Source organism: Daktulosphaira vitifoliae, unplaced genomic scaffold, assembly GCF_025091365.1.
Source record: "Daktulosphaira vitifoliae isolate Bord-2020 unplaced genomic scaffold, ASM2509136v1 Scaffold_1, whole genome shotgun sequence".
NCBI lineage: Eukaryota > Metazoa > Arthropoda > Insecta > Hemiptera > Phylloxeridae > Daktulosphaira > Daktulosphaira vitifoliae.
Window position 1 is genome coordinate 86665008 of NW_026099572.1, and position 13736 is coordinate 86678743.

The 13736-nt window shown below is 23.4% G+C and overlaps 1 protein-coding gene across 1 annotated transcript in view; it reads right to left on the bottom strand.

The window, feature by feature from the left end:
- The window catches only part of LOC126893721 (pyrokinin-1 receptor-like), a 43877-nt gene that overhangs the window by 13829 nt on the left and 16312 nt on the right, over positions 1-13736 (bottom strand). The window contains exons 2-4 of the mRNA XM_050664171.1: positions 13144-13248; positions 12605-12844; positions 5863-6079 (exon numbers count right to left, since the gene is read on the bottom strand). Coding sequence (XP_050520128.1) covers positions 5863-6079; positions 12605-12844; positions 13144-13196 — 510 coding nt within the window. The 5' untranslated portion in view covers positions 13197-13248. The remainder of the gene's footprint in view (positions 1-5862; positions 6080-12604; positions 12845-13143; positions 13249-13736) is intronic.

The following is a 13736-nucleotide window of genomic DNA, read 5'->3' on the forward strand; positions in this document are numbered from 1 at the left end:
AATTTTTAAAACTTTTTTAAATTAAAACTGATTTTTGAAAAATGAATGAATCAAGGGGAAATTTTGTATAAATATTATAGGTATGTCTATTTCATAAGGCATATTTGAAAACTTAGAACTTTGGAAACGTGGAATAGTTGGGACAAGTATATATGACACTCAGTGGCGGCTTGCGGCTTGGACGACGGGACGATCGCACCCCCTACTAAAATTGATTTAGAAAAAAACATTAACTGTATATTCTTAATTCTACATTTTTATTAAAAATCTAAACTTTTAAATAGTAAAATAGTTATAATATATTTGTCGTGTGCGAACATTAAAGTTGTTTCCCTCAGTACGCATACACACACGAGCAGTGTTTGGACGGCCGGCAGTGTCGTCCATACTGTAAAATATTAGTATATTACTAATTTATTTTTAGAATTAACTGTTATCGGTTGCTATTATAGTATAATAGCTATTACGCTATTATTATTTTCATTTCTATTTTCTACTACGACCTTAAAAATAATAATATGTATATTGTGTTTTATTTTATTATATTTAATTTGACAATTTTTGATACCTATGACTAGCAGAATTATATTTTAATTTCCCACCACCAACACCCATGAACCACCACTGATGATACCTGATAGTGATTAACATTAAATTATCAAATATTAATATGATAATTTAATTATTTGTAATTTTATAATTTCTATGTTTTAAAATTTCACTCAAATATTTATTAAATTATTTGCCTAATTGATAATAAAGTTTTTATATTTAAAAAATTATAGTATTTTCTTTGTTTAGCTTAAATATTTCATAGTATTGTAATTTTATGAATTGTATAAACTATTTGTATTTTAATCCTTATACAATTTAGAATATGTTTACGTAAAAAAAAAAACAGCCGAGACGTACTTATATATTTTAGTCAAATATTATTAACTATTGTCTTCATGAAACAGGTTGTCGTGTTAATTTCATTAATTTGAAATTAATGAATGTCTACCGTATACAAACATATGCTATTTTTGAGTTAAATTTTTCGGTTTTGCATTTTATTTTATTTTAAAATACCTTACAAAGGATTTTGAGTTAGAAAAAATACTTTGACTCATTTAGATTCAATAACTTCAATAAATATAAAGATGCTCATCACTGTAGTCTCCTCTCATGAGAAGAAATTTCTTATTCATATTAAAATAATTATACTATGTGGTTTTTTTTGTGGCTGTCACTTATATTCTCAGCTCTCACTTGACCAATTTTTAATAATACGGCAAATATTCACAACTATTATCTAGCTAAAGATACCCTCAAAAATTAAAGAATTTCCACTTTATTAATTAAAAAGTTACTTATCCCACATTTTCCATGTAAACAATTAATATCATTAATTTCTAATATTTTTTAAAGTATTTATTATCGAATTAGATTTGATATGATAATAGGTTTCAAATATAAAACTAAATAATTTTTCTTTGTAATTTATTTATTTTTTAACTCTATTTGCGTTACCACTTTTACTCAGCTCCCATAACTTTTTTAAAAATGACCGAATCAAAATAATTTTTTTTTATATAGATACGTGAGGTTACATATCATTTTGTATATATTTTTTTTTATAAATCTGATCCTTTACCCACAGGGGGGGGATTCAAATGACATCTTTTTCAACTTAACTTTTGAAAGTGATCCGGAAATACTGACACTTTTATACATATCTTAAATTAAAGCTAATGCAATGTACTTTATTATGGAAAAAAAAAATTTCGGACTCTATTTTTCATGGTGAAAATGACTACCGTATGCTATTTTTGTAGCTTACGGTTTTTGCCATTACCGTAGCCCCCCTCGTTTGAAGAAATTTCTTATTCATAATACATTTTTTTTACTGTGATTTTTTTTTAATGGCTCTCATTTATTTTCTTAGTTCTCACTTGACCAACTTTTATTATCAATACATCAAATGATCACAACTAATACACTCAACTGAATAGATTTTATTAACAACATTTTGATTAGTAATAATATCAAAAATTATTGGTGATGGAAAACATACAGGGTGATTTTTTTATCATAACCCACTCAATTACTTGCAGAATAATAATAATTTAATCTTTTTTTTTTTTAATTATCTTTAGTTACACATTATTCTTCAATTTTTAACTACGTAATACTTTTTAAGTTCATCCCTTATGCCTTGGAAGGGGGTCAACTTTGTTTTTTTAAATGGTAACATATATTTTTAATTTAATAAAATGTTTGAGTTTTTAATTTAATAGTAAATGGCATTTGAATTTTTAATATAACTTAATTCGTTTATTAGATATAATCATTTAAAGTTTCAAATTTTTGAATTAATATACAGGTATAATACACAAGGGATTACAAATATAGGTAGCTAATTGGTTTTTTATAACATTGATATTAGCAGGTACACAGCATTGTTATTATCAATTGTAGCAAGGCAAATTGTTGTGAGTTTATAAATACACTAACTGACAATACAGAAAGTATATCTATTGATAATCATAATTGATAATAAACAATCCGTGACTGAGACAGCAATGTCATAAAAATCCAATTAGCTACCTGTATTTNGTCATAAAAATCCAATTATCTACCTGTATTTGCAATTTCATGTGTATTATACATATAAATTAACTCAAAAATTTGAAACTTTAAATGTTTATATCTAATAAACTAATAAAGTTATATTAAAAATTCAAATGCCATTTACTATTAAATTAAAAACTCAAACATTTTATTAAATTAAAAATATGTGTTACCATTTAAAAAAACAAAGTTGACCCCCTTCCAAGGCATAAGGGATGAACTTAAAAAGTATTACACAGTTAAAAATTCAAGAATAATGTGTAACTAAAGATAATGAAAAAAAAAAATGTTTAAATTATTATTATTCTGCAAGTAATTGAGTGGGTTATGATAAAAAAATCATCCTGTATAATTGCTGATTTTAAAATAGCACAAAAGATTGAATAATAAAAGTATATTTTTGAATCTCATGAACATTTTTTGCAGACCATTTATTCATAATTAACAACAAATTATTATCTAAAAAGTTCTGCGTTAAGCCCTTCAATTTTTTACACCTTTGCCATAAAAGTAATAATTACTTTATTATTTTTTATAAATTCACCGAAAAAATTACAATACTAAATTATTAAATATTAATTTCATACTACGTTCAATTGCTTTTATAGATATTTATTCATAAATTATACTTATAAAGCAACTACTAATTAGGAATAATGATAGAAATAGGATTTAATTTTGCTTTAAGAACCAATTTATTTAAATTAATGATTATCTACAGATTTGCATCGAAGCGTTTTTTATGATAGTGATTCTAATCACTGTCAGATATCATCTATACTGGACCTAACTATACCGCGATCCCACTGTGATGGGTTATAAGAACCCATCACATATGAATATTACTATAAGAGTAATATTCATAATCAGACAATAGTTACTATTTATGTTTATGCTCTTTAAAAGTTAAACATAAATAAATGATTTAACAGATTAACAGATATTACTTAGTTTTAATTTATAATACGCTCCTAAAAAGAGCAATATTCTGTTTAATTATATTTTTAAAGTGTTAAAATTTGGTGTTTTGAATTATTGATATTTGATCATGATAAAAATTTGAAAAAAATGTATAGTTGTTTTGCATTTATACTAAGGCAATAATGTTTTTTAATAATTTCAGTAAAATTTCAATCTTATATGTAAAACCTTATGTAGAAAATTAAAAAAATATTTTAGTGTTATTTCGACCTTTTAGTTTTTTCATTAGTTTTTTTGAGTTAAATATTTATATGATGAATCTATACAAATTATACAGTTAAGTTCTTAATCACTTTTGCATTTTTCACTCCAATGAAATTAAAGTGAAGTGATTTTCATCGTAATCATTGTAAAAATGATCGACCTTCCTGAGCTTATAAAATGGAATAGCATTTTCAGTGGATTAATTAATTCAAGATGAAATTATTCATATATTAAAGGAATTTCGAATAAATAAATAAAAAAACCAAAACGAATAAATATTGTCTTAGAAACAAAATAAGTTAGAGTATATGATTAAAGTTGTAACATTTATAAATTTCAAAAGTTATTATTCATTAACATTGTATAAATACCATTTATCTTATAAAACAAATTGTAATATACGAACGTATTTTTCTTCTTAATAGCATAACTAAACAGCATAAATTATTTATTAAAAAAATAGTATAAAGTATGATAAAAGTGTAACATAACTAGTAAATTTTAATAGTCTTTAATATTTTGAGTTGAAAAAAAAAAAAGGAGAAAAAATTTAAGATTATGAAGGATGTTGAGCAGATAAATAAAATTGTTGAACTTATAAAGAAAACAAATCAACTTTTCTTGCATTTGAAGAGATATAAAACACTTTAATGCATAAAATATATTATGCATAGTAATTTGAAGTGTTCTATTAAAGTCTTGCAGTTTTTTTTTTGACTTACAAAATGTACAATTATTATTCATAATCTGAATATATATTTTTAACAAATCTCTTAAAAAATAATTCTTTTTAAAGAAATAATTTTTTAATGTTCTTTTTTCATTGCTAAAATAATACTCAAAATATAAACTATGCTTATTTATTGAGATTTATGTTTTTATTTATATGACTAGAAATATTTCTAGTTATACTATTTTTTAAATTCTAATTTATAAAAACATAAGAGTGCAAAAATCAAGTTATAAAATTCAGTGATTCATAAATCGTGTGTGTTAACATTAACTAGTAAATATTAAATTAATAATTTCTTAGGTATTAATTAATTTTTTTTTTCTAGTTGTAAATTTTCAATTAAATTTTCAATTAAATCTTTAGTTATTTTTTCTATTATATTACCTGATTGTTTATTTAACAAAAATTAACGTAAGAAAATTTTCTTACAGAATTAATTGTTTTAAATAAATGATTTCATTAAAATGTAAATAAATAGTACCAATTTATTATTATTATTTGAGTAATTCTATCAAAATACTTAGTATACCAGATAGTCCAATAAATAGATTTTTGGATCTCGGCCAATGAAGACCCTATTAAGTGTAAGAGCGATTTTTCTTCTAAAAGGAGTTTCCGTACATACAGGAAATATTACCTGTATTTACGGTAATGGAATAATTATCGGTTCCAGAGTACTTCTGGTTTAAGATATATTTCCTTAGTAGCAAGTAAGCAAAAATAGAAGTCTTATTAACATTGTATTAGCTTATTTGTTAGACTTAACACAACTGAGGTGAAACAAGAACGATTTTTTTTCTAATGTGGCTCGTTTATAAATATAGAATTACTCATAAAATAATTTCAAAGAAACTCTTTTATATATAATATTTTTAAATCAGAATAGCTCTCTAAACTAATATTTGACTGAATTACATGAGTTATGAGTTATAATACAGAATAATATTTGAAAATATTTTGTAATTTATTATATACGCTAATATTTTTTATTTTATTTTAGCATAGCAGTACATTGTTAAATATGGAATGTCAAAAATCTAGAAAATACATTACAAAAATAATCCTTGGTATAATGTGCTATAGGAGTTATAATATATTTTTATTACTCTGATAATTCGGTTTTTTTTTCTTATACATTTTTGAAATTGATATGTTATTGGTCAGTGCATTTATCATTTATTTATTACTTATTTTGTAAATCGATTTGTTCATTTATTGTATATGATTTACGTAATCGACATTTAAAAAAATTATACGTATTATATATCTATAGTTTATAGCGAAAAGTCATTTACTTTTAAGTGATTACTTTTAGTATAAATTGTACTCACTTGAGGAAATGCAAGTGTAGAAGACACAACCCATATTATTATTATATACTTAAATGCCCTGGACAAGTTAGATTCGGTATGCGATATGAATGGATGACAAATAGCTACATATCTTTCAATTGTAAATGCGGTGATGGTTAATACTGTAGCGTTTGTGGAAGTTTCTGCAGCGAATCCTCTTACGATGCAAAACATTTCGCCAAATACATATGGGTATCTAAACAATAAAATATTGACAATTAATTATAATTTATATGAATATGTATATTAAAACCATGACGTCTGAATGTAAAATAATTTGCTAGAAATCTCCGTTTGGGTAATATAGAAAATATAAAAATATTTATTCATTAAGAAATTTTTATTAAAAAAATAAATCAAGTGGTTTTTGATTTTTGTTTAAACAATCATAATCTAATTACATTTAAAATATGGTACTCGGTATATTAGAACTTGTTTAAAAAATATGAGTGCTTTATTTTTATTCATCTAATAACAAACTAAAAAAAAACTTTTATTTCTTTTTCATTCGATTTCATATTACTAGTCATCTCGAGTAAAACTTATTTTTTGTCATTTATTTTAGTATTATTAATCTAAAATATCATTTTGTATTACAGATATTAAATGAACCATACTATTAAATTATCAAATTTAATACAAAATATCTTAAATTTATAATTGAAAAATATTGCTATTAGTTTCTAAATCACTGCTAGTGGTTTTAATATTCTAAGATCTATAAAATTTGTTATTTAGTTTCTTTTCAAAGTTTTGTTAAATACTTATTTGTAGAGAACTTGTGGCATAAGTGTCTAAAAAGGTTAATCATGTTGATTTTTGGGTTTTATAGTGTTGGTTCGATTACCTAGATCCTACAATGATGTAGAAGCATCTAGCCAATTCTCATGTGAATAAGTTCTATTTATTTGGAAAAGAAAGCATTTTAAAATATAAAACATGCCAAAAAATATATGCATGTCTATTAACGCTGGTATAGTTATGTAAATGTTTGTACCTAAATTTTGTATTTTTTTTTCTCACCATTATTAATGCGCATATAAAATTGTTATTGTATTAATCTGAATTGCTAATGTAAAAATGTTGCTCTTTTTTTTAAAACGAGTGATTTTATACTTAATAAGTGTGTAGCTTGTACTCTGGTGTTAAAAATGATAAATTTTGTTTTGAAATAATAATCTTACTAATTTTTATCGAGAATTTTCAATCTCCTACGTCGATAGAATATACTCACATAAATATATTTATACGGTTCAGATAATAAAGTTTAAAAGTGTTTAATGTAATTCGTATATTTTTAAACCTTAAAAATATAATATGCAAAAATTAAAAAAGAACCAATACTTTGTCTTATTATTAATCATTTGCACAACAATTTAGTAACTAACTAAATTGATTTTGAGGCGCGGTGTGACGCAGTGGATCATTCGGTCGCCGCGTTAGGGCTGATGTTCAGCTGCGCTGTTTGCTGTTGGTTTCCCTAATGCGTAACCCATTCGGGAGGTTTAACAGCAATACACATTGGTTCCCCTTTATTGGTTCCTTTAGCCACAATGACGATACATCACGTTGAAAGTCAGTGTGAAAATCCTGTTATATTGTAAAGTAAAGCCGACCACAAATAGTTGGGGTAGAGTCTAAAGAGATGATAATGAATTTAAGTTGATTTGTACATACAGAAGAAATCATGTCTAAATTTTGGTTTTGTTGAATTATGGCTTATTAAAATTATTTTACTAGTAATCATAAACTTCGGGATTTCGAAGTTATATACAAACAGATAATTTTTAAAGAAATATGTATCATAGAAAGAAAAATTGTATTCTACATAATGATTTATTTTATAGTTTCCGGTTTATGTTTGATGTCAGCTAAATTTATTGAGACAGCTAATGAAATAAAATGCATAGGTACTTTTTATAAATAAGTTGACTAAAATATTTAAATAATGCAATGATTTGCTGAAAAATTGTAATTTCATAGATGAATTGATTAAATGATACGAGTATTTACAGAATTAATTATCATTTTGGAGGAAAAAGCAACTTGAAAATACTATAAAAATCCTATTAAAAATATTTTACCATGATTTTTATGAATAAAATTGTGAATACATATGAGAATTATCACGAGATAAAGAGGTATATTCAAAAAAAAAAAAAACATAATAATTTTTTGGATGACTTTTAGTCAGCGGTTTAATTAATATAAATATTTTTTCACCATAAATTTCTAACAACAAATTATTTTATTGGATAAACAACTGTTTGTTTATTTTTCATTGATACATGTTTTAAAACACGTAATAGACAAATGTTATTTTATTTACTGAAGTAGATTTAAATTATGTATTATTATAAATACTTTGACAATGCATGTTAGACAATTCAAGTTTTTTGTTAACTAAACAACAATAAATTATCTTTATGAGAAGATTAATGTAGTATGCTATTTGACAATAAATTTTTGCATAAATTCTTTATTTGTTTATATTCATGCAGATGCCAAATTAAAATGATGGAACGTGGAGATTGCATTTGAATGATAATCCATAAATCATATATTGGATAATTTTCATTAAATCTACGAATAGCAGGTGACGTGCCACGTGGGCTCTTTTTATAATTTTGATTACTATTAACGAATTGACAGATAGTGTTGAGTTGCAATTGAAGATGTGGGATTAATTTTTCTAATGGTATGCACAAAATATAGTAAATTAGCTGACAATTTACAAAAATTTAAGTGGTCGGGTTTTTAAGAATGTGTAAAATAATTTTACAGAGGTTAATTTCACAATACTGGTTTATTGGGTACCAATGTTTGACAACTTTATAAAAGTTGATACATTCGACCTAATTCCCTTTAAATAAAACAAGTTGTACAAATTATGGTTTTAATAGATTTATTGTAAAGAATACTCCTCAAATTTAGTTGTTGTAAAATAAACCGTTAAAAATGCATTTGTCTATACTAGTTTTGATGACCATCTATTTTCATTTTGCAATGAAGGTTTTTTTGTTATTCATTGGATATATTATGTATGAGCTTACGAAAGCGTATTTACTAAAACAGTTCAGAATAAAGCATACGTATGTACGGGATGCCCCACTTAAATTTACTTATTGAATAATTTGGATAATGCGTAGTGTATACAAATATTCATTATTTTATTTTATATTCAAATTTAATTAAGATCTGAATAAAATATATTCACTCGTCAAGTTATAACTTAAAAAAAAACCCAATGGGAAATGAAATGTTTAGTAAGCAGACATGGGTGACTTGGATGATTACTGATTTATTATAATATAGAGAAAAAATTATAAACATGCATATAATATTAAATGTTTTTGCTCTTTTTTAGTTGTTGCATAATGAACTAACCATACTAAAAAATCAGGAATGTAGTCCGGTTAGAAAGGCATTATCATCAATATTTAATACCTTAATTCTCATGAAAAGACGAAGTGAGATGAACCGATGATATTTCATAAACTCATTATATATACTTTAATTTTTAACTCAAATAAATTTCCTATTTTAATATTAAATGTATCAATTGTATATAATTCAATTAGTATTAAATTAAAAAACCATTAATTCCATTCAGACAAATAATGTTTTTAGCTGCTAAAATTTGATTTATCAACGTTTTTACAAATATAAAATCCCAAATTGTATATCATTAACTTTTAAAATTTATTAATTACACACTTTACCAATTAAATATGAAAAACAAAATGTCATTGGAGAATTAAATAAAGTAAATAAAATAAATACATTGAAGTCAAATACCATATTTTCTCCGCTATAGAAATTTATTTTTAAGTTATTTCAGTATGTCACGTATGATAGTTTTCTAAGTTTTCTCGGTCAAGAACTAATGTTTTATTTTTTTTTTTATAATAATATTTGTATCTGAATGAGGATTATGTATCATTTTGATCAATATAGAACCCATTATTATTGTAAGCGTTACTTGGTACAACAATCTAGGGGTTTTAGAAAACGTGATTTGTTTATTTTATTAAAAAATATATAAAATTGTTGGTTTGAACGATTAATGTTGTACACTTAAAATACTTTGCATATAAATTTTAGGTATTTAGAGTAAATAAGCTTATAGATTTAATTTCAAAATACAACTATAAGCTATAAGATTATGACTGTGATCCTTAAATTATTTACCCGTAAAAAATGTATATTCAATTCAATAAAAACAATAATAATAAATTGTTAAGTATTTTTTTCAATTCGCGTATTTTAGAAGAAATCATTAAAAAAAATTTGCCTTTTTCTTTATAGTCTCGAAAATTCATTTGTTAATAAAATAATTTATCATGAAGTACATAAATATAATTATGTAATAATCATCAGTATAAAAAAAAAGGTCATGCAGGAATATTTTATTCAATTCTTATATTTATTTGAAATAAAATTAATAGTTTCTTGAAAAGAATAAAAAAAGTCTTGTACGCTAAATATTTATTAATGGTATAATTAAGAAAACAGTAGTTTTTATAGTATAACGTATAATGTAGATTAAAAGCGCCCAGAAAATTTTTTAAACATTAAAAATAGACAGTGGCGTATTTAAAGGAAGTATAAAGGATTATGATACTCCCTTGAATAATTCCAACTCTTTTTCATTTGTGGAGAAATTAAAAAAATATTTCAACTTTGCAAAGTTACCGAATAAATTGAAATAATTTAAAAATATACATTATATTTTTTTAATTAGATATTATCTTGTTGAACTTAAAAATATTTACAAGAATTGATTTTAAAAAAGTTACCTACTCATATATATAGTGATACACCCCTTAAAAATATACTGTGTACGCCACTGAAGTTGAAAATATATTAAATAGTGTTAAATAATATAATAATATATTATACAGAGTGTTCAGTAAGTAGGGAAACAGGTAAATTGTTACAGACAATGAGAACAATAGAATCCCATTTCCTTACTTACAGAACATTCTGTATAAGGTGTTCAGTAAATATAGAAATGGGCTTCTTTGTTCTCATTTTTTGTAACAATTGACTTGTTTCCTTACTTACTAAACACTCAGTATATCAATAAAACACTATAGATCTTTGTACTCATCATTTCATGTTTGATTACCAGATATTATTAACATTTATAAAATCATTTTAATTTGTTCTAAAAAGAAACTGTCGAACTATAATGTTTAAAAACAAAATTATATGTCAAATTTAAAAAAATAGTGGAGAAACCTAAGAAAAATGTACGAATTTTTTTTTTTAAAAACGAAATTAAAAATAAATACATACTATTACTTAATTTAAGAGTAAAGACCAGTTCATATTGAGTAAGTTTTAGATAAATATCTTATAATCAGGTATTTTTTAATTGAAATAACAAAATAATCACAAAGTTTATTGAATTTAGTAATTTTACAATTCAATATCATAACATTTAAATATAATTAGTAAATAATTTTGTTTTATTAAAAATAATATTTTTTAATAAATAAGACAATTAGAAAAAAATTTTAGAAAAAATTATTAGATTAATTATTCAAACTAAACAAAATAATGTATAAATGTCATTTATTTCAAAATAGTATATAATGTATTCTTTTAGAGCTCTATTGGAATTGTACCCTAAATCAACATTTTTTCATTAAATTACTCGAAAAAAATTGTATGCAAAAATAAAACTGTCATTAATAACAATATGTTAATTTAAAACAATATTCTATATCCATTAAAAAAAAATTAAAGTCTTTTACAATACTAAGAATACCATTTAGTATTCTTAAAGAGTGAATTATAATATAAAAGTATAACAAATTATCATAATCTATACATTGTATTTAATTTTATCTCTATGCATTTTTAACTACTAAAAAACATGTAAAAATGGTCTAAGATTTAATAATCATTATCAACTATCCAACTAAAGATTAGTTATTTCAATATTGGACTCTTACATTATATGGATTTTTACTCCAGTTAACTCAATATTTTTTAAATCAATTTATAAAAAAAAAATCTATTTCTTTCATTATTAAATATACTTACAGAAATATATAAACATTAATATTAATTTAACTCATTAGGAATTATTTTAAGATATATGCGATGTATTTCGTTATTGAGTTAATTAAATCTACACTTACATTTTATAAGACCTTAAATTGCTAAATCATAAATTTATGGTTGGTTAGGTTTACTATAGTTGAATTCAATTGTCTATATAGTAAATGTCTGTTACTTGTGTTTTAATTCATTGTTTACTATATTTGTGCATGTCTTATCAAAAATAACATCTTGAATTTTTAAGTAGAATTTTAATTTTCAATTATGAAATAGGAGTACTACATGCATAATATGAACTTTAATAATTAGTTATATAAAAATTTTTATCTGAAATAGAAGAAATGAATAGCTACTAATGGCTTGTGTATTAATAAAATATCTTATTTACAATAAATTTGACAAATTATATGTCAGCGTTAATTAGAATAATTTTATAATAATTTGTTTGAAACTTAGTACATTTCTTTTATGATTTGGATGTGACAAAAGTTAATTTTGACAATATTTTTTACGGTGCAGACATCAATTCATCTATTAAACATGTTAGATTAATATTTAAATATAAATGTTTGCATATTAGATTATTTTGAGTTTTAATATGCTTTATTTAAAAATTCATTATAAAAAATGTTGTAATAAAAATAGTTACCTGGACCATGTTAAATAGATTTCTTGTGGCAACCCGGACAGCAGAAGTAATAAGTCCGATATTGCTAAACTAAACAAGTAGTAGTTGGTAGCTGTATGCATGTACTTATTTCTTGCAATCACTATACACGTGCTAACGTTGCCCACGAGTCCTGAGGCCAATATGAGAATATATATTAGTGTAACTGGCACAATAACAAGAAGTGGATCTCTAGCTGATTCTGATGAATCCAAATAGTTCCTAAATTAAAAATACTCAATCATTATATGTAAATGAGAAAAATGTTTAATTTGAAAATTTAAGAATTAATATAAAAATTAGTCTATTTAAAAATGACTAGTTTCAAAGATCGCTTACTGTGAAGGTTGGCGGGAATAAGTAAATAATATATAATTAAGATAATTATTTATCAATATATAAATATATACAATGTTTGGGGCATTATTAAAGTTAAGTGTATAGTTATGACCTTTTTCAGTATGTTTATATTAATATTCGTATTTTCAACACTACTATATTTAATGTTTTTATAATTTTACCCGATACTGTCGTTGTAAAATGTATCATTCCAGGAAGTCCCTTCAAAGAGCATACTCAAAAAAGCAAAATGACTTATGCATTATTCAAATCATTTTGCGAAAATCCTGAAAAATAAAATGACTATTTAATAACTTTTATCATTTTGAGAAGAAAAATAAATATTTTATTAGAGGCCCAACTATGACGTATATTTTTCAAGATTTTGATGAAAAACATATCTATTTGCTATTAATTTTGCCAACAATAGTATGTAACAATTAATATTTCTCTCATTCATAACTTATATCTCTTATAGCATCTGGTAGTTTGTTGTTGTCACCCTACCAATAAACTTATTAATTTGGAACCAAAACAATTACAAGTATTAATATACCAAAAACTTTGTTCACGTCTATATCGTAACTATTATAACATTTTTTTGAAAGAAATAAAAAAATGTCTTCATATATATTAATTAACACATAAACTATAATTTATTCTAGAATTTTAGTATAATAATTTTTAATATATAATGTATTACTTTATTGATTAGAGACATTTGATATAAGCCAAATAAGTGTAATGTTAATTGGTTTTATTATTATTATAGCTG